An 18,929-nucleotide genomic window follows, 5' to 3' on the forward strand; every position below is an offset into this window, starting at 1 on the left:
CCAAGAATGATCAATAAATACTTAAAATAAATAAATAAATAAAAGAGCCCAGAGCTTAGAAAAGGATGGCTCCTTTAAAATTCAAGGTTCGGCACTCTTGCAGAGCACTACACCACACTCGGCTTTCACGTGTGAAATGGGATGAGAATGCATTCCATTAAAACAAAATGACTGGATGAGAAGAGACTTTCAAAAGCATGATGGCTCCCATCAGGTACCTGCAGTCTGGTCCTATGGAAAAGGGCATATACATCTTCTTAGTGGAACCAGAGGACAAAATTGAAACAATGGAGTGAATTTCCAAAGAAGCATGATGCCTGAACACAGAAAAGGATTTCCAAAGCCTAAGTGCAGCGTGGCAGTGAGAGTCTGCCTTGTGAGGTCAGGAGCTCCTTCACCTAAGGGATGCTCCAGCAGAGACTGACTGTCCATGTCCAGACAGGATTTATCTGTGGAGCAAAACCCCAAACCTGGTGGTACCTCAGGGTCACTGGGCTTGGGAACTGGAGGGGGCTTTGAAAAAGGCAGATTGCCAGGCCCTATCCAGCTCTCTTGAATCAGAGCTTTATTAAGAGTGAGACTCAGTAATCTGTGTGTTTTAAGTACTTGGGGTGATCGTGATGAATACCTTTTCTGCAACAGCCGACCCTGCAGTGCCTCTGACAGTCCTAACAGTCTATGATTCCTTGGTTCGCGTGTCATAGACTGGTTATAACTTTTGTTTCTTTAGTCTACAAGCAATGCATGAAGGAATATATGAATGAATGAATGAATTAGTAGGTGAGTGTGTGTGTGGCAGGCTTTGCCCATGGGGGACTTGCACTCTCAAAGGAGGAGGCAGGCACATAGGGCACAGAGGGCCGGATCCTCTGACAGGTGTGGGTGTCACATCCAGGGTGGTCATGGAGCGTTGCTGCCAGTTCTGTCCCTGAGGACACACATGTACCATCATTGCCTATACAGAACAGGCAACCCTCGGGCTAAATCTATTCAGTGAGAAGAATGGATCACAGGGAAGTTTATTAAGAAAGGATTCACCCTGGCTACTGACCGACAAACTGCACGTGTGTGTGTTCAGTGCATGTATGTGTACCCATGCCTTTCCTCACATTGCCGTGACACAGGAAGCACAGGTTGGCTCCTGTCGATTGGGATGGGTAAGATCCGAATTCGAGGTCACACGCCCGCCGTGGGGCTGTCTTCAGCTGTAGGTGTGGGTCTTGTTGAACCGCATTTCCTCCTGGGTGAAATGTGGGTGGCATCTCCCATGCAGGGTGTTATGCAAATGGCACAGTGTCTGGAGGGGGCTTAGTATACTGTGCTGCGCAGAGAAAGTGGGGAAGCTGATCATTTTTAAAAAATTAACTTTTTATTTGGAAATAATTCCAGAGGAAAGTTGCCGAGACAATAGTGTTTCTGTATGGTCTGCACCCATCCTCTTCCCGTTAACGTCTTATGTCACCATAGGAGAGTGGACAAAACTAAGAAAACAACATTGGTACGTTACATTAACTAAAGTCCAGATTTTATTCCATGGTAATATTTTCAATGATTATCATTAATGGAAAGAGATCTAAAGTATAATATGCACCAAAAGTTCCCCAGAATTTGGTACATAAGTGATCTAGTGAGTGTGACTTTCTCTTTGCAGTCCTGCATGAGACTGCAATATACTTCATCAACAGTGGGGAAATTACAGGGCAGAGAAGGTCTCAGGAAGTTTTCCGGAATGATTAGGCTGAAGCTCAGTTCAGTAAACACCTGCCCCTATCCAAATGTCACCTCCTGAGTAAACACACCTGAGAAGGAGATGGACGCCCAAGGCCTGCTTCTTGCTGGCAAAGCCACATTACCTGCTTTCTTCAAAAACAAAGAAACTGGTTTGGGGAGTTCTAATAACTTCAGGAGTTCTTTTCCTTGTGAAAGCAAGAACAGTTTACTCAGCTGTTCAAATGAGTTCAGAGAAAGCCACTTAACAACCTTTGGCGTACAGTCAGGACTCCCAAATGCCAGCCCTGAGGTGACTGGCAGAGGCTGAGTACAAGGTGGCCAGCTGGGTTCCCCGAGATGGGTGGAAGGCCTGCTTTGCTACAGAGTGCCTTGGTAGATTCTGCAGGGTACAAAACTCCACTTACGAGCCAGCTGGGAGCTGGGAGACAGCAAGCAGTCAGTGGTACAAAGAGGCCCTCGGAATTGGCTATGGGGTGCACGCAGTTTTCATGGAGGATCAGCTGCATGTTTTAGGAGAAACTTTGGCTAGAGTCACGTGGAAAGCATGCAGGAGAGACTGGCTGGGAGGACCAGACTGACTGAATGTCGAGATATCACTGAGCAGCCAAGGCTCTGCGAGACAGTGAGGAAGGTGAGGGGAGGCCACCTAGAGTTTTGAACAGTCAGCTCAGAGGATGGTCAGGAAAATGGGAGGGAAATCCAAGAAGCCAGGAAGAAAAAAGCATACAAGTACGATAAGGGAAGATGAGCTTGCTTTGGGAATGATAATTTTGAGGGCCCCATGATAAAGTGCTCCAGACAGTTGAAAATGTGGGTCCCAGGCTTGGGAAAGAAATGAGGCAGAAAGGTATAGGTTTGGAAGTTATCCACAAGAAGAATCAGACCTTCAAGGAAGAGAACATTGAGAGGAAAAGACAGCCGAGGGCAGAATCTTCTCGACTGTACCTTTATAGCAGCTTGCTTTCCATAAACGTAGATCATGGCAGCATAAAAACCAGCAAAGGAAACAGAAGAGGCCGCCAGAGGTTTGGGGAAGAAAAAAAAAAAAAAAAAAGAACACGTAGGGGTGGGTCCAGAAGATAGCAGGTCTTGGAGAATGGCAGCCAGGAGGGCAAGGATGGTTTGAGGAAGGTAGTTCCTGGTGTATAGGAGCAGACTCCAGACAGGAGGAAGTCCCGCAGGGTGTAAGAGATGTGAGAAGGGTGTCCTGAGGGATTGGAGATCCCTCCAGGGCAGAGGGGGGCTCTTCCAGGGATGGGACACTCTCACAGCTGCTGTCAGGAGTTTCACAGAGAGAGCAGCATTGTGTTGCTGTGATGCCGGGTGGCTGAAGTGGAGATGACTAAGCTCAGAAAATTGTTTCACTGCCCAGAAAAATGGAGCATCTTTATAGAAGCACCAGTGAGCCATCATATAACAAAAATGAATTAAATACTTGTCTCATCGTTCCACCAGCTCTCTGAAGCTTCAAGTGTTTGTGCTAGGTATCATTAAAAGAAAAATCATAAGGGTTCCTCAAAAAACTAAGCACAGAATTACAATAGGATCCAGCAGTTTCACTCCTCAGCATGTGCGCCAAAGAACTGAAAGCAGGGACTCCAGCAGACGCTTGTACATCAGTGTTCATAGCAGCTTTATCCACAGTAGCCAAAAGGAAGAGGTAACCCAAATGTCCATTGACATGAGTGGCTAAACAAAATGTATGATGGAATATCCTTTTATTTATTTATATTTTTATTAGTTTTTTAGAGACAAAGTCTCCCTCTGTTGCCCGGGCTGGAATGCAGTAGTATGATCATAGATCACTTCAGCCTTGAACTTCTGGCTTCAAGCAATCCTCCTACCTCAGCTTTCCAAAGTGCTAGGATTATAGGCATGAGCCATCACACTTGGCCTTGTTTCCTTTTTAAGCATGAGTAAAATTATATGTTTATTTGTTTGTTTTGTTTTTTTTTTTTGAGATGGAGTTTCCCTCTGTCACCCAGGATAGAATGCAGCAGCGTGATCTTGGCTCACTGCAACCTCTGTCTCCCAGGTTCAAGCAATTCTCCTGCCTCAGCCTCCCTGAGATTACAGGCTGGGATTACAGGCGTGCATCACCATGCCCGGCTAATTTTTGTATTTTTAGTAGAGAAGGGGTTTCGCCATGTTGGCCAGGCTGGTCTTGAACTCCTGACCTCAAGTGATCCACCCGCCTTGGCCTCCCAAAGTGTTGGGATTACAGGCGTTGAGCCTCCACACCCGGCTAGATTCCATGTTCTTGAGCATAGCTTTGAGCTAGTTTTTCTTGGATTTTCTGCCTTAGTCGTGACTATATAGCTCACAGTGCTTTGAGAGCAAGCTGTTTCCCTGAGACAAATGAAACCATTTTGCCAATTGCCAGAATTGCAGGTGGGTTTCTACTAGAAGACACTTGAGAGAAAGCACTCTCCAGGTCACTAGACGAGTCTGACACGGCTCTTCTCTTCTACTGTATTTTATTATGTGCCCTGTTGATAACAGTAATGATACCGGGGCTCACCTGGATGCTATCAAACCTGCCCGTGACTGGGTTGTCACTTTTGATCCTCTTATTCACCTCGACCTGGTGGTAAACCTCAGGAAGGCAAGAAAGAAGCCATAGCTTTGAGCAACCTAAGAGTGTAATTGACAGACTTGAGGGTGGCTGAGAATGGGAGGGCTTCCGTCTTCTGTGTTTCCCGCAGCTGCCGAAGGCGTGGCGTTCCCGGCCCATTGAAGATGCCTCTCTCACAAATGTCGTCTTGACAAGTAGGCATGTGAATTAATGCTAAGACTGATGGGACTTAAATGAAAAATCCACATATATCACACGTGGCTGATACATATGTCATACACAATATGTTAGGTCAGGCACAGTGGCTCACGCCTATAATCCCAGCACTTTGGGAGGCCGAGGTGGGTGGATCACCTGAGGTCAGGAGTTCAAGACCAGCCTTGCCAACATGGTGAAACCCCATCTCTACTAAAAATAGAAAAATTAGTTGGGCGTGGTGGCAGGCACCTATAATCCCAGCTACTCGGGAGGCCGAGGCAGGAGAATCACTTGAATTTAGGAGGCAGAGGTTGCAGTGAGCCACGATTGCACCACTGCACTCCAGCCTGGGTGACAGAGCGAGACTCTGTCTCAAAAAAAAAAATAAAATAAAATACACACACACACTCTGTTACTCTGGCTAATTTGTTTGCTTTTGGAACCCAGCCACCCTCCCCACCCCATATATTAATGTAGGATCCGTCTGTTCCCACTTACTCATTTCACACTATGCTTTTCACTTACATAGACACACAAACATACATAATTTCATACTTTTTTCCATTTAGAATCATAGAGACTGCAGGGAATAGTGAGGACAATGATGTGGTATTGGTGTTGGAAGTGAAGACTAAGAGGCTTCAAAAAAAGATCTATTTTCGGGGTTGAGCAAGCATCTAGAGATAGAGCAGGGGGACAAAAATGAGCCCTCGAGCTCCAAGCTGCACTGCTGGCATGTGTGCTCTGAGGAGATGGCTCTTCGTGTTGTGGCAAGGAGAGAAGGGGAGAGCTGGGTGATGAGTAAACACGCTTGGGTTTACATTGGGCCCTTGGGGTATGCAGTGTGCCAGTCACTGCCCTCTTTCATGGTTAAGGAATCTCCCGGGGCACTTCACCACAGCCTGGCCAAATGTTACTGCCTTCCAGAAAACACGCCCTCTCAGAGGGAGCCCGCACCCTAGGGCTCGTGGTGCTTTAGAGGACAGTTGGGAGATTTTATTGCCACCAAGGTCACCAGCACACTGTGAATTGTTTATCTGATGTTCTAAATGGGCTTTATGTTGACCCTGAGGTTGGGGAGGTGAATAGGAGGGCAAAGTATTGATTTATCCTGGCTGGCTTTGCCTCTGCCTGCGACGACAGCCCGCAAAAGTGTTTCCTGGCAGTTCGAGACAAAACTCGTCGTACAGGCTGTCCTTCTGACTCCTCTTAGGGGGATGATGGGCAGAACACTCACAGTCCACCCTTGGAAACAACCTTGCTGTTGGTCAGCGGCCCACCCACAGTTGGTCATTTTCATGTCCTTTACTTCTTCCTTACCCTCAGTCTGCTGCTGAATGACCAGCTCACGTTGTGGTGAATGAAGTTTTGATATGAGTTCAGGAAGACTTTGAAGATTCATGAGGTGTGTGGGTGTGTGTTGCATCCTTTGCTGAAGTGATGTGTAGTTGCTCCTGGGAGTAAGTTAATCACATTGCACAGGTCAGAATTGATCATCCAGGAAGCTTCTTAGCAGACTTTACATGGTTTTCCTAAGTGAAATTGTCAAAAGAATTTTCATCTTTGTTGCTGTGTGGTAATTACCCAGGCAATAAATATGTGGCCCTGCCTTGCAGACAAGGACCCCTTTCCTGTGAGGTTAACATCCAGAGGACGTGGTGGAAGAGTTATAATTACTTTTTCATGTTCTTGATAATACAGTGACCTTTTAGCTGTTCATAATAGAAGGAACACTTCGACTTTATAGATTTGGAGGCAGTGACATATAGAGGAAATAAAACCATGAGGATGTTTCTAGATGGGCAGCAGAAATTTGGATTTTGTCCCCGGTCCCTGGCGCTGTGTCCTGTGTATTTGGAACCAAGCAGGGCTGGGACTTGCTATGTGAGCTGGGGTGGGGAACAGGATGGGATGAGAAAGACAGATGTTTTTCTGCAAAAGACAGATGTTTTCTGCAAAAACAGTTGTGTTTGCAGTGACTTTAGAGGCCCCCAGCCTGTACTCACCACATCACGTAGAGCTGACCCCCTTTACAATTAGGGCTTTGCATCTTCCAACTGCACAGAGGTCTGATGGTGCCAACTCAGAGCCTTCTCTACCGTGAAAGATGCTGGGGACTTAGATATGGATGTGGGAAGGAAGGTTCTTTTGACTTTGAAGCTTTAACATCAGTAGATATTTGGCAAAAGAACAGAGAAAGTGAAAGAGATGACATTTGTCTTCCATCTCATTCCCCACCACCCTCGCCCAGCGTCCTCTTCCTAGCCCTTCATTTTCTCTTGGGTAGGGGTGTGTCTATGAGAGAGAGGATATTGCTTGTTACTGATGGAAGCCAGAATCCTCCCCATTTCTTCCCTCGCAATCCAGACTCTCACTAGAATATCTAAATGATGTCCTCTGAACTTAAGTCCTTTATTTCTGTATGTTCTCAAATGGCAGATCCATTCAAAAAATTCTGGAGCCAATTATTTAAGTTCCAGATAACGAGGCCAGGCACTGTGGCTCATACCTATAATCCCAGCACTTTGAGAGGCTGAGGCAGGTGGATCGCTTGAGTCCAGGAATTCAAGGCCAGCTTTGACAAAAGAGTGAGACCCCATCTTTACAAAAACAAAAAAATTAGCTGGCATGATGGTGCACCCTTCTAGTGGCTACTCAGGAGGCTGAGGCAGGAAGATTGCTTGAGACCAGGAGTTGGAGGCTGCAGCGAGCTATGATGATACCACCACACTCCACCCTGGGTGACAAAGCAAGACCCCGTATCTTTTTAAAAAAAAATTTTTTTTAAGAAAATGAAGGAAGAGGATTTGGTATTGGAAATAAGATCCTAAAATCTGGAACATTTTGTGTTTGAGATACAAGATATGGGGTCATTCACATGGAGTGCTCTGGATAGTCTAAGAAATGCATTACCTGGGTCAGCCATGGTTTGGCATCATGAACCGAAACCATGGCAAATAGGAGGGCTTGTGTAGGAAGAAGTAGAGGGTGAAAAGAGAGGACCACCAAATGATTCCCAAAACACACAGATAGCTTGGGAGCAGCCTGAAGAGGTGGCCACGAGAATTGAAGGGTTGGCCTAAAGAGAAATGAGGGAGTCTGGAGAGGAAAGCTTCCCATAGCGGATGAGCTTGGAGGGCCACGCAGTGGGGCCGACCAGCCCGGAGAGCCCGAATATAGGAGGAGGGGAGGTGGGCTTTGGTGGTTCCGAGGTTAATGGCCATCTTCCCAGAACCTTTTCAGGGGAGCGGTGGGGAGAGATTCGTTTAATTAGCAGAGGAGCGGTGCCAATTAAGGCAGTTAAGAGGACGCAAAGGACTGAGGATGCTGTGCTGGTGGAAGAGAATGGACCAGGTTGAAGACCACCAGCACACAGGACAGCAACGAAGACCCAGGAAGGAGCTTGGGGACCCTGGGGGTGCTCTCTTTTCTTTCATTTTAGAGAAGCTTTAATTACCTAAAAGGTTTGGGTGCCCTCAGTCTTCCCTGTGATGTAATTTGCACTATATGCTTAGTTGGAACCAATAGAATAAATAATGCTGTTGATTGCCTGGAATGTGAAGCCAGGAGCAACCTGTTTTTACTCACGATAACTTTTCTACCTCCTGGGTTTGCTTAATTAAGCGTGTGCATCCTCCTTGCCCTCTTCTGTTCGTCAGAAGATCCTTGATGAATCCGAGATTGAGCCAACAGTCAGGAAGGCTCTGAGTGTCCCAGTGGAAGCCATTTCTTGCGTTGCCAGAGGGTTCTTAGCCACCACATCTGTGGGGTGTGTATTAGTCAGGGTTCTCTAGAGGGACAGAGCTAATAGGATAGATGTATATATAAGAGGAGTTTATTTAGGAGTATTGACTCACTTGTTCACAAGGTGAGGTCCCACAATAGGCTGTCTGCAAGCTGAGGAGCAAGGAAGCCAGTCCGAGTCCCAAAGCTGAAGAACTTGGGGTCTGATGTTCAAGGGTAGGAAGCATCCAGCATGGGAGAAAGATGTAGGCTGGGCAGCTAGGCCAGTGTAGTCTTTCCACGTTCTTCTGCCTACTTTTATTCTGGCCATGCTGGCAGCTGATTAGGTTGTGCCCACCCAGATTGAGGGTGGGTCTGCCTTTCCCACTCCGCTGACTCACATGTTAATCTCCTTTGGCAACATCCTCAAAACACACCCAGGATCAATACTTTACATGCTTCAATCCATTCAAGTTGACACTCGATATTAACCATCATAGGGTGTATGTAGATCCCGGGTCCCTCCTGACTTGGGTTGCCAGCTATTTTTTTCCACTTTGAGGATCTCTCACTTCCTATTAGAAGCCTAGTGCGGTTTTTTTGTTTCATTTTGTTTTGTTTTTATTTGTTCCTTTCATGTAATTTGGCTTCTGGTTTTCCTGGACAGTTGGTTTAAGGATAATTGCCAGGTTGATTGTTGAAAACCATGTTTTAATTGTCTCTGGGAAATTCCTTTCTCATCGATGGGAAAGTCAGCAGCTATGCACTGGCACAACGGTTAGGCGTGTGGCCTGGGAAACTAGAGCTGGCTCCTGTGTGAGTTCACACCTCGTGATAACAGATAACAGACAAGTTCATGGTTTCTTTATGCTTTTGTCTCCTTCACTGTAACACGAGGGTGATAGTGGTACCTGCCTCAGAGGGTTTCTATGAGGACTAAAACGGCTCATGCCTGTAATTAACTCAGCACGATGTCTGGTACATGGACAGTACTTAGTAAATACTCGCTACCATCCATGTTATTATATTTCTCTCTGCGTTGATCAGTGAGTCATTGGAAAGGTGCACATGTACCCCAAACCTCAATGAACGTGCCCACAGCTTTGCTGTCTAGCACCCAGCATGTCTGGGGGACCATGGCCCTCCCCTCCGTGCCTCTCTCTCTTCCTGGGCCACACACCCTACCCTATTCTATAGCATTTGCGTCACTCCCACCTTCAGGTACCATCTCCTTTCCTTTCTCAGTTATGCATTTCTCTTCCCAAGTGCTACGGACAGCTATTGGTCTGCTTCAGGCAAGGGCTCTTAGAAGCAGAAACCTTGCTTTGGGGCTGAGTCTTGCTTCCTGCAGGTGTCTAGCAGTACCCATCTCTAGGATGGACTCTGTTTACAAGCCACTTACTGCAAATGATCTCTGTGCGGACCTAATGATGCTAAAATCACCCAAGTGCGGATGGAAAAAAATTAATCTAAAATCAAACTCCAGTGTGCAGATGGGTAGAGTAAAATAAACCAAATTTAAAAGGATTGGAAATTGGTTCTCTCTTATCTCTTTCAAAGCACAAGTGGAATTCTTTGCAGGATGAGTGGGGTAATTTCCAAGTCTCCTTCCAACGATAACATTCCATGACCCCATAAGAAGTTCAGGAGGTGTCTGGGGAGGGGTGATTGGAAAGGAAGCGGTAGGCTGATATTTGTAATCAGGGCTGTCATGTCACTACTGACGCTTTGTGTTTCCAACCCTTTGCTTTTGCTCTCAGGGAAGGCCGCTCAAATGCCCAAATCAGAGATTACCAAAGAATCGGCGATGTCATGCTGAAGAACATTCAGGGCATGAAGGTGAGCTGGTTGAGATTTGGGTGGAGCAAGGTTCACCAAGGAAAATCGAGCGGGGCTGCCATGGGCATAGGCTGTAAGCCATTTCCATCAGCGTGCATCACCTGATTTGACTCTCTACACCAAGCTTGTCCAACCCGCCGCTGACCAGCAGCTTACAGCCCAGGACGGCTTTGAATGTGGCCCAACACAAATTCATAAACTTTCTTAAAACATTATGAGATTTTCTTTTTGGTGATTTTTGGGTTTTTTTTTTTTCTTTGCTCATCAGCTGTCGTTAGTGTTAGTGTATTTCATTTGTGACCCAAGACAATTCTTCTTCTTCTAATGTGGTCCAGGGAAGCCAAAAGATTGGACACCCCGGTCTAATCTAAGGCACATCAGGAAGATGGCTGTTTGGCAAACCCTTCTCCAGCCTTTCTAGATAATTTTATTTCAAAGCATGAATGAAAATCCAATGACTTTAGTGAAAGCATTTTTAGTAGGTTTGTTTCGAAAGTTTTGCATTGTACCCAAAACAACAAGGGTATTCTGTGAACGGATGATTCAAAACTTCAAAAAAAAAAAAAAGATGTAGACAAACATTGTCTGACTGAACATTCATGTTCAGTCAGTTGTTTTGGTTTCTTCTAATAACCATGACAAAAATGTTAGATTCAGAGCTATGTAGGTATTTCAGTAAATTCTATGACTTTAAATCAGTGTACGAGGCAAATATGGTTTTTTTTTTGTTTGGTTGGTTTTGTTGTTGTTGTTGTTGTTGTTGTTTTTGAGATGGAGTTTTGCTCTTGTTGCCCAGGCTGGAGTGCAGTGGCGCGATCTCGGCTCACTGCAGCCTCCGCCTCCCAGGTTCAAGTGATTCTCCTGCCTCAGCTTCCCAAGTAGCTGGGACTACAGGTGCGCGCCACCACACCCAGCTAATTTTTGTGTTTTTAGTAGATATGGGGTTTATGTTGGCCAGGCTGGTCTCGAACTCCTGACCTTGGGTGATCCACCCGCCTCGGCCTCCCAAAGTGCTGGGATTATAGGCATGAGCCATCATGCCTGGTCACAAATATGTTTTTAATCATCCAGCAATATCTACAATCAATGACATAAAAGTGAAAGTATATCCAAAGAAGTCAATAAATATTAAACTAATACTCTACCACATTTAAAAAGTCTGCTCCATCTCTTATATCTGAAATCTTCCTTTTGTTTTCATTTGAATCCATTAATAATTCCTGTAACATACAATGTTTTAATTCACACAGCGTCTCTTTTGAATACACCGGTACTCACATTTTAAAGCCATCTTCCTGAATCTTAACTGCCCAGAGCCTGTATGACAACCTTAAAAACTAATAACTGCCCAGAGAAGCTAGCAACCCCCTAAAGAAGGTGCTCATACTGCCCCCATTTCAGTCCATCCATCCACCTGTCCATCCACGCAGTGCTAACTGAGCACCTACTATACACAAGACACTCATAGAATGAAATTAACGTTAGGGTTTGTCTTAATTCCCATAAACCTAGCTAAGTGGGTTAGCGTTTAGTTTTTTCCCATTAAAATGATGTATCTCAGCCGGGTGTGGTGGCTCATGCCTCTGATCCTAGCAATTTGGGAGGCTAAGATGGAAGGATTGCTTTGAGCCCACAAGTTTGAGACCAGCCTAGACAACATAGCAAGGCTTGTCTCTATGAAAAATAAAAAACATTAGCTAAGAGTGATGGTAAGTGCCTGTAGTTCCAGCTACTCAGGGGGCTGAGGGGAGAGGATCACTTGAGCCCAGCAGGTCGATGCTGCAGTGAGCCATGATCGCGCCACTGCACTCGAGTCTGGGCAACAGAGCAAGACCCTGTCTCAAAAATAAATAATAAATAAAGATGAATCTCGTGAGGGAGAGACAAGGGGAGGATGGTCAGTGGGTAGCACAGAAAAGACAGCATCAAATGCCACTTGAGAGATTTCCTGTCAATCTCTTTCTCTTAACAAAGAGCACGGTAACATTGACTGGATCCTGAGGTATTGTTTGTTTTTTTCACTGTGTTCAAACAGCAACCCTTTGCAATTTGAGGCAATACCAGAGAGAGACCGTAGAAGTGATCAGGGTTGCAGAATCCTACGCAAAAAAAGAAAAGCAAGAGTTACCTAAGATGTTCCCATAGCCACAGTATTTTGAATGGCATGAGCTACGGCTGAGGCACAACATTCAGATAGAAGGAAAACAGACATCTTTTCCACTTCCCATGGGAGTTACTGAAGTTAATGTATTTTATCTTTCAAAGCAATTTTAGCTTTACAGAAAACTAGAGGAGAAAGTACAGAGTTCTCATATTCTTCCCTCCACCCCTAAACACACAGTGTCCCCTGCTATTAGCCTTTTGCATTGGCATGGTGCACGTGTGGAAACTGATGAATCAATATTGACAAGGTTGACCATTAGGGCTCCCTCTCGGTGGTGTACATTCTATGGGTGTTGACAAATATATAATGACAGGGATCCACAGAACAGTTTCCCTGCCCTAAAACTTCCCTAGGCTCTACCTGTTCATCCCCCTTAGATGCCCCTCAAATCCCTGGCAACCACTGATCTTTTACCATCTCCATAGTTTTGTCTTTCCAGATGTCACATAGCTGGGATCAGATAGGATGTAGTCACTGCAGACCGGCTTTGTTTGCTTTTCAAAAATGTCCTTTTTCCTCTCTCATGTAACAGGACGCTGTTTCTGTTGTTCTCTCCCATCTTTTCCCTCTTTTCACATGCTCTGTACTTTTTCTCGGGCCGTTCTGGTTTCTCAGCTTTTCTCCCTGTGTTCTTCAATCTGAGATCACAGCTTCCCAGGGGGGCACCCTCTTCAAGGAGGCTTGGACTCTGGTGTGGGCCTTTAGGGACAGCAGCAGAGACCTGCCAGGCTCATCTCCACCCGCGAGGACAGTCCCCAGTGTGGTGCTGTTCAGCAAGTGTCCTTCGTGCCTCCTCCAGGTTGTGTGCCAACTCCCACTGCTGCTTTCCCTCAGAGGCTGACATCCCACCCACCCCTCCCCTAACCCAGCGCAGAAGACCACCTAAAAATACACCTGACATCCGCTCCTGGTGCTCTTTCTCCTCGGTCTGGGGAGCTGGCATTTCTGCATTCAGCCAGCTTCCCCTGCTGTGCTGGCATCTCAGGAGTGTGCTGATGCCATGAGCGTTTATAGCATGGAGCTCTGTGCAAGCAAAATAAAAATAGACGGAGAGGTTGTTGAGAGTCACTGGCAGCCTTTTTGAGAAGTTAGTTGGGGTTTTTTTTAATTGCTGTTTTTATTGTTTTAAAGAATTTCTATAAAGCATGGAGGGGCACAGCAGAAGTTTCCAGAAATGTGAGAAGCCCAGGCCAGCACTGTTGTCCAAATGTGGGAAAGAGCCTGCAGTGTCTTTCCCGCTTCACTCCCACCCCCGACCCGTGCACTCACCTGCTGTCATCAGTCTCTGCCTGATCGGCTCTTCCCAGACTCTGCACACAGGAGTGAGGTCACACAACCAAGGGAGGGTAGTCGAGGGTCCTTAACCACCTCCAGAGAGTCAGAGACACCCAAATCAGGATCTCCAGCCCACGCTGTGAATGTCCACCTGCACACATCCATCCAGACACACAAAAACACTTGGAGATCAATGCAAAGAAAGGGCCTTTCGTCCTGATCTTCACCTGCTTGGCAAGTGGGGACCTTCATTCCCTCCTGTATCGCCTGTCTCCCCAAGCTTCTACCACCTGTACCTCCTTCTGACACTTGTACCACTTTGCTCCTCCTGGCTCTCTGTTTTCTTCCTGCTAGGTGACCGGGCCAGCTTCCCAATGAGTCACCTTCCACCAACCCAGCCTCCCAACCCACTACTTAGATGATGGCTGGAGTCACTGTTCATACAACACAACACTGACTGTGCAAAGCCCTCCTGGTTTGTCTATGGTTTGGAGAATGCAGTCCAAACTCTAAACCTAAAGAAGAAAGCCTCTACTCTAGTCCTGGGCCGTCTTTCCGGACCCTGCTCCCAACCTTTCACCTTCTACCCTGCCTTCTGGCCACCGTGAACTCGTGTCCTCCCAAGACCCCTGCCTTGTCCTGGGTGTGTGCATTGCTTCGTTTGCTCTTTAGTATATACAGGGAAGACCTTTGGACACCCACTGTGTATGCCAGGCCCCCAAGGATGTGACAACATGCCAGGATGTTACCACGATGATGCCCTCTCTCAAAATCAAATAGGGGACCACACGTGTGATAGTATTGCACAGAGCGACACACACATGCACGCACATGCATGCACACACATGGAAGAGCGTGTATAACTGGTGCAGTCTGAGTAAGCTCTGTGGGCTGTACCAATGTCAATTTCCTGGTGTTGATATCGTACTCTAGTTTTCCAGGATGTCACCATTGAGGGAAGCTGGGTGAGGGGTGCACAGTCTCTCCCTGTATGTTTCTTTGCAACTTCCTATGAATGTCTATTTCAAAATAGAAAGTCATGAAATCAACCCAGCAGGGAGGCTGTGTGGACAGACACAGCAGTGAGTGTGGGAGGATGCAGGAGTACAGAGCAGGGCAGGCCCTGGAGTAACCCCGAGGGATGGAGGGTCCTCATCAGGGGGCATTGTGTGCAGAGGCTCTGGGTGTGAGAGTGTGGTGCATTTGAATGCAAGGCGGTCAGTGGGTGGCTCAGGGTGAGTAGCAAGCATCAATGCCAGAGGTCAGAGGGATCCCGGCTTAAGGGGAGTCTGTTGAGTGGCATTGCGGAAAGTTCATTCAAGGGGCTCAACTCACAGTGAAGTGGAAGGGGCTGGAGACCACACAGCCGGAATGAGAACAGTGACCGTGAGAAAGAAGAAAAGGCCACATTTTCCGGAGGACAAATTGATAGGACTTGGGGACGGGTTCAGACAAAGAAAGAATGTGGAGTGTACCCCAGGTTTTAATGTCCTGAGTACCTGGCTGGTGGTGGTACCCATCCTGAAGTTAGAGAATAAACACGGGGGCCCCAGGTGAGGCAGGAGGAAGTGGACATGTGTCTGGACAGCTGTGTTTCCAGCTTTTTCCGGGGCATGGGAGTGGAAAAGCCGCTGAGGTTGGGCCATAGCCTGGATGAGAAATCTAGATCTGGTGCCGCATTTTCCTCTCTGACTTGGGCTACTCGCCTGTGCCAGATACTACCATAGGCTTTTCTACAAAAACAAGTCAATTATAAAACCTTTCATCATTTTGTGCCTTTTATATCTGTAGACATGTATACAAATATATACCCACATACATGATAGAAAAATCTAGATTTCGGGCCGGGCGTGGTGCCTCACGCCTGTACTCCCAGCACTTTGGGAGGCCAAGGTGGGAGGATCACTTGAGGCTAGGAGTTTGAGACCACCAGCCTGGGCAACATAGTGAGACCCTGTCTTTAAAAATAAATATATATATATTTTTTAATTAGCTGGGCATGGTGGCTCAAGCCTGCAGTCCCAGCTGCTCGAGGCTGAGGCAGGAGGATCCCTTGAGCCCAGGAGTTCGAGGCTGCAGTGAGCTGAGATTGTGCCACTGCACTCCAGCCTGGGCAATAGAGCGAGACCCTGTCACAAAAAATAAAAATTCAGATTTGGGAGTTACCAGCACATAGAGAGCAAGCCCACTCTGGGAGGTGATTATCAAGTGAGACTTGAAGAAAGCAACCTTGGCTTTTGTGTCCTGGGGTGTCCCCTGTCCCTTGCTCTCCCCCTATCTGCCTGGAAGTGTCCTTGCCTTGGGATTCCTCCCTCCCACCCAGGTGAATTCATTCCTCCTTTAATGCTCTGTCATCCAAGCGCTTACTCTATCCCCATCCCCACCATGACTGCAGGAGAGTCAGGGCGCTGTCTGACTCTCATCCATCTCCCCAGACCCAGCAGAGGAGGGGCACCACATAGCTGCTTAGTTACTGTCTGAGCAGACAGGGCGAGGGAAGCAGAAATGTGGTTTTAAAACTACGTAATGCTTACTGATGGATCCTGGGCTGTTTGTTATCTGATGACATTCAGAAGAAAACCACAGCCCTCCTTAAGGAGCTCCTGTTGATATATTTCTCCCCAGTTTTTCCAGGCTCGATTTTAAAGGAACATTTATACCTGTGATGTTATATACATAGCTCATATATTTTATGATCCATGTGTATTTTAAACTGCTCAGTACCTTAATAGGCCTTTTTATTTCATCCTGAGAACTTAAGTGAAATAACAAAGAGTGAACTATGAACAACGTGAAATTTAAGGAAATTAAACAAGTCGTGAAATGGAGAGTGCAGGAGCGCTTCATTTCCCCAAGTGAAACTGGGCGGAACACAGGTGCGTCCCGTTCAGCTGAACAGGACCCTCCTCCTCTGTTGCCTCCCAAGCACCTGGCGGTTCACCTGTGGAAGCACAGCGAGGCCTTGGAGGCCCTGGAGAATGGGATCAAGAGCTCCCGGCGGCTGGAGAACTTCTGCAGAGACTTTGAGCTGCAGAAGGTGTGTTACCTACCGCTCAACACCTTCCTCCTGCGGCCACTGCACCGGCTCATGCACTACAAGCAGGTCCTGGAGCGGCTGTGCAAACACCACCCGCCGAGCCACGCCGACTTCAGGGACTGCCGAGGTGAGTGCCGGGAGCCTGCACCACCTGGTGCCCATGCCACGGTTCAGGCCGGTTGCTCCCAGACTGAGCCCAGCCAGGGAGGGGCTCCCCAGGGAGAGAGGTCAGCTGATGCTGGGCCCCAGGTTTTCATCAGGGCGGGCGGGCACTGGTTTTTACTCCTGCTCTGGTGTTTGGTTACATCTTGATTTTTTTTTTTTTTTTTGAGACTGAGTCTCACTCTGTTGCCCAGGCTGGAGTGCAATGGCACGATCTCGGCTCACTGCAACCTCCACCTCCCGGGTTCAAGCGATTCTCCTGCCTCAGCCTCTGGAGCAGCTAGGATTACAGGCGCCCGCCACCACGCCCGGCTAATTTTTGTATTTTTAGTAGAGACGGGGTTTCACCGTGTTGGTCAGGCTGGTCTCGAACTCCTGACCTTGTGATCCGCCCGCCTTGGCCTTCCAAAGTGCTGCGATTACAGGCGTGAGCCAGCCACTGTGCCCGGCCACATCCTGATCTTTCCATAAAGAAGGTGCTAATGATCGTCACGACCCCTTTCTTCCTTTCCCTCTTGCATGCATTTTCTCCTTTGGTCCCTGGGTGGTTTTGTGCAAAGATCCCTAGAGAAGATCCGCTTACAGTTAGCCCCCCCTGCCCCAGGAAGCTTGCTTCTACGCACGTGATGGAAACTCATCCCTCTGCCATGGCCACAAAACATAGCTTGTAACAAATCCTGTTGCTCATTGCTGTAATGTGCCCATCACCTAGAGAGGTTAAGGAACCTGCCCAGAGTCACACAGCTTGGAGGGAAATGATTTGGAACCTAAACCTAGAACCCATGGTCACAACCATCCTGCCCTTCTATCTCATGGACAGTCCTACCCGCTCGCGCTTGCTCAGCCCCAGGCCAGGTACTGCGTACCTGATACTGTACCAATGTTCACACCGTTACTCCTTTAAGGACCCCTTTAGATCAATTGCATGATCCCATTTTACAGGGAGGGACGCTGAGACTCAGGGGAAGGGACTTGCAGGGTCACTCAGAGGTCAGAGCCGCATTCCAGACCTGCATCTCCCACGGGGCCACGCGTGCTTTTCTGAACAGAAGTCGTTCTGTCTGGTGTCACAGTTGGTCTGTGGGTATCTGCCCTCCCTGGCCTGGCACGCGGAGCTGGCCCTGCGTAGGTGGCTCTTGCACAGGTGGCCCGAATCCGCACACCCACTAGGAGGGCAAGGCCCTTATTTCTTGCCTGAAATGTCAGAAACACCTCCCGACTCTTTGGCCAAACGTGTCATCTTTTTAAAAATCCATCTTCTTACACCTTGGCTTAAAACCTGGGTGACGGCTGACTGCCTCAGGGTAAAATCGAAAGTCTTCATGACCTGGTCTGGCCAGCTCTCACACCCCAGCTGCGCAGCGAGCACCTGTACTGGGCATGTGAGGGAGAAGGAACAGTGCGGCCCCTGACCTCACAGGACCCACTGGAGAGTCTGCAGGCAGGTCCCTGGGTGCTGGAGGGCCTGCAGGCAGGTACCTGGGCAGTGGCAACCCTGCACTAGGGCCGTGAGAGAGAAGTGGATGGTGCACTTGGAGCCGGGCCATTAGGGGGGTGTTGGGGGGAATCTCGAAGCGAAATGGTGTCTAAGTTCAGAACTAAAATGTGAACGGGGGTTTTCCTGGGTGAAAGGAGGGTGTGGAGAATAGAGTTAGAAACAGCACAAGCTCAGGTTCAGAGGGGACAGAGACCGGAACATTGCCAAAAGCGTGCAGGACACAGGGAGAGCCACAAAGTGAGGCTGCGACAGAAAGCAGGGGCCACATCCCACTGCACCCCATGGACCCTGCAAAGCTGTAACCTAAGAGCAGAGGCTGAACAGGAAGCGTTTTAAGGAGGGAAACAGTGATACCAGGCTTGTTCTAGAAAAATCGTTGTTAATATCTAGAATATATGGCGGACTCCTACAAATTAGTTGTTAAAAAAGGCAACCCAATATGTAGAAGACTTGGCAAAGTAATTGAGACAGTGACAGTTCACAGAAGGGGAACACAAGTGCCTCCTGACATGGTTTGTCATTGACCATCTGTCTTTAAAACAAACCATACTGGCCAGGGGTGGTGGCTCACACCTGTAATCCCAGCACTTTGGGAGGCCAAGACGGGAGGATCACTGGAGGCTGGGAGTTCAAGAGCAGCCTGGGCAACATAGTGAGACCTTGTCTCTACAAAAAATTTAAAAATTACGAGCATGCACCTATAGTGCCGGCTACTCAGGAGGCTGAG

General features: G+C 47.7%; 1 protein-coding gene across 4 annotated transcripts in view; it reads left to right on the forward strand.

Annotated features, from left to right (window-relative positions):
• Positions 1 to 18,929, forward strand: part of FARP1 (FERM, ARH/RhoGEF and pleckstrin domain protein 1) — a 313,335-nt gene that overhangs the window by 277,384 nt on the left and 17,022 nt on the right. For all 4 annotated transcript variants that reach the window (XM_009248747.4, XM_054528675.2, XM_009248746.4 and 1 more), the window contains 2 exon segments: positions 9,988 to 10,066; positions 16,432 to 16,669. In XM_009248747.4, the coding sequence (XP_009247022.2) occupies positions 9,988 to 10,066; positions 16,432 to 16,669 (317 nt within the window).

Source organism: Pongo abelii, chromosome 14 (genome assembly GCF_028885655.2).
Source record: "Pongo abelii isolate AG06213 chromosome 14, NHGRI_mPonAbe1-v2.0_pri, whole genome shotgun sequence".
Taxonomy (NCBI): domain Eukaryota; kingdom Metazoa; phylum Chordata; class Mammalia; order Primates; family Hominidae; genus Pongo; species Pongo abelii.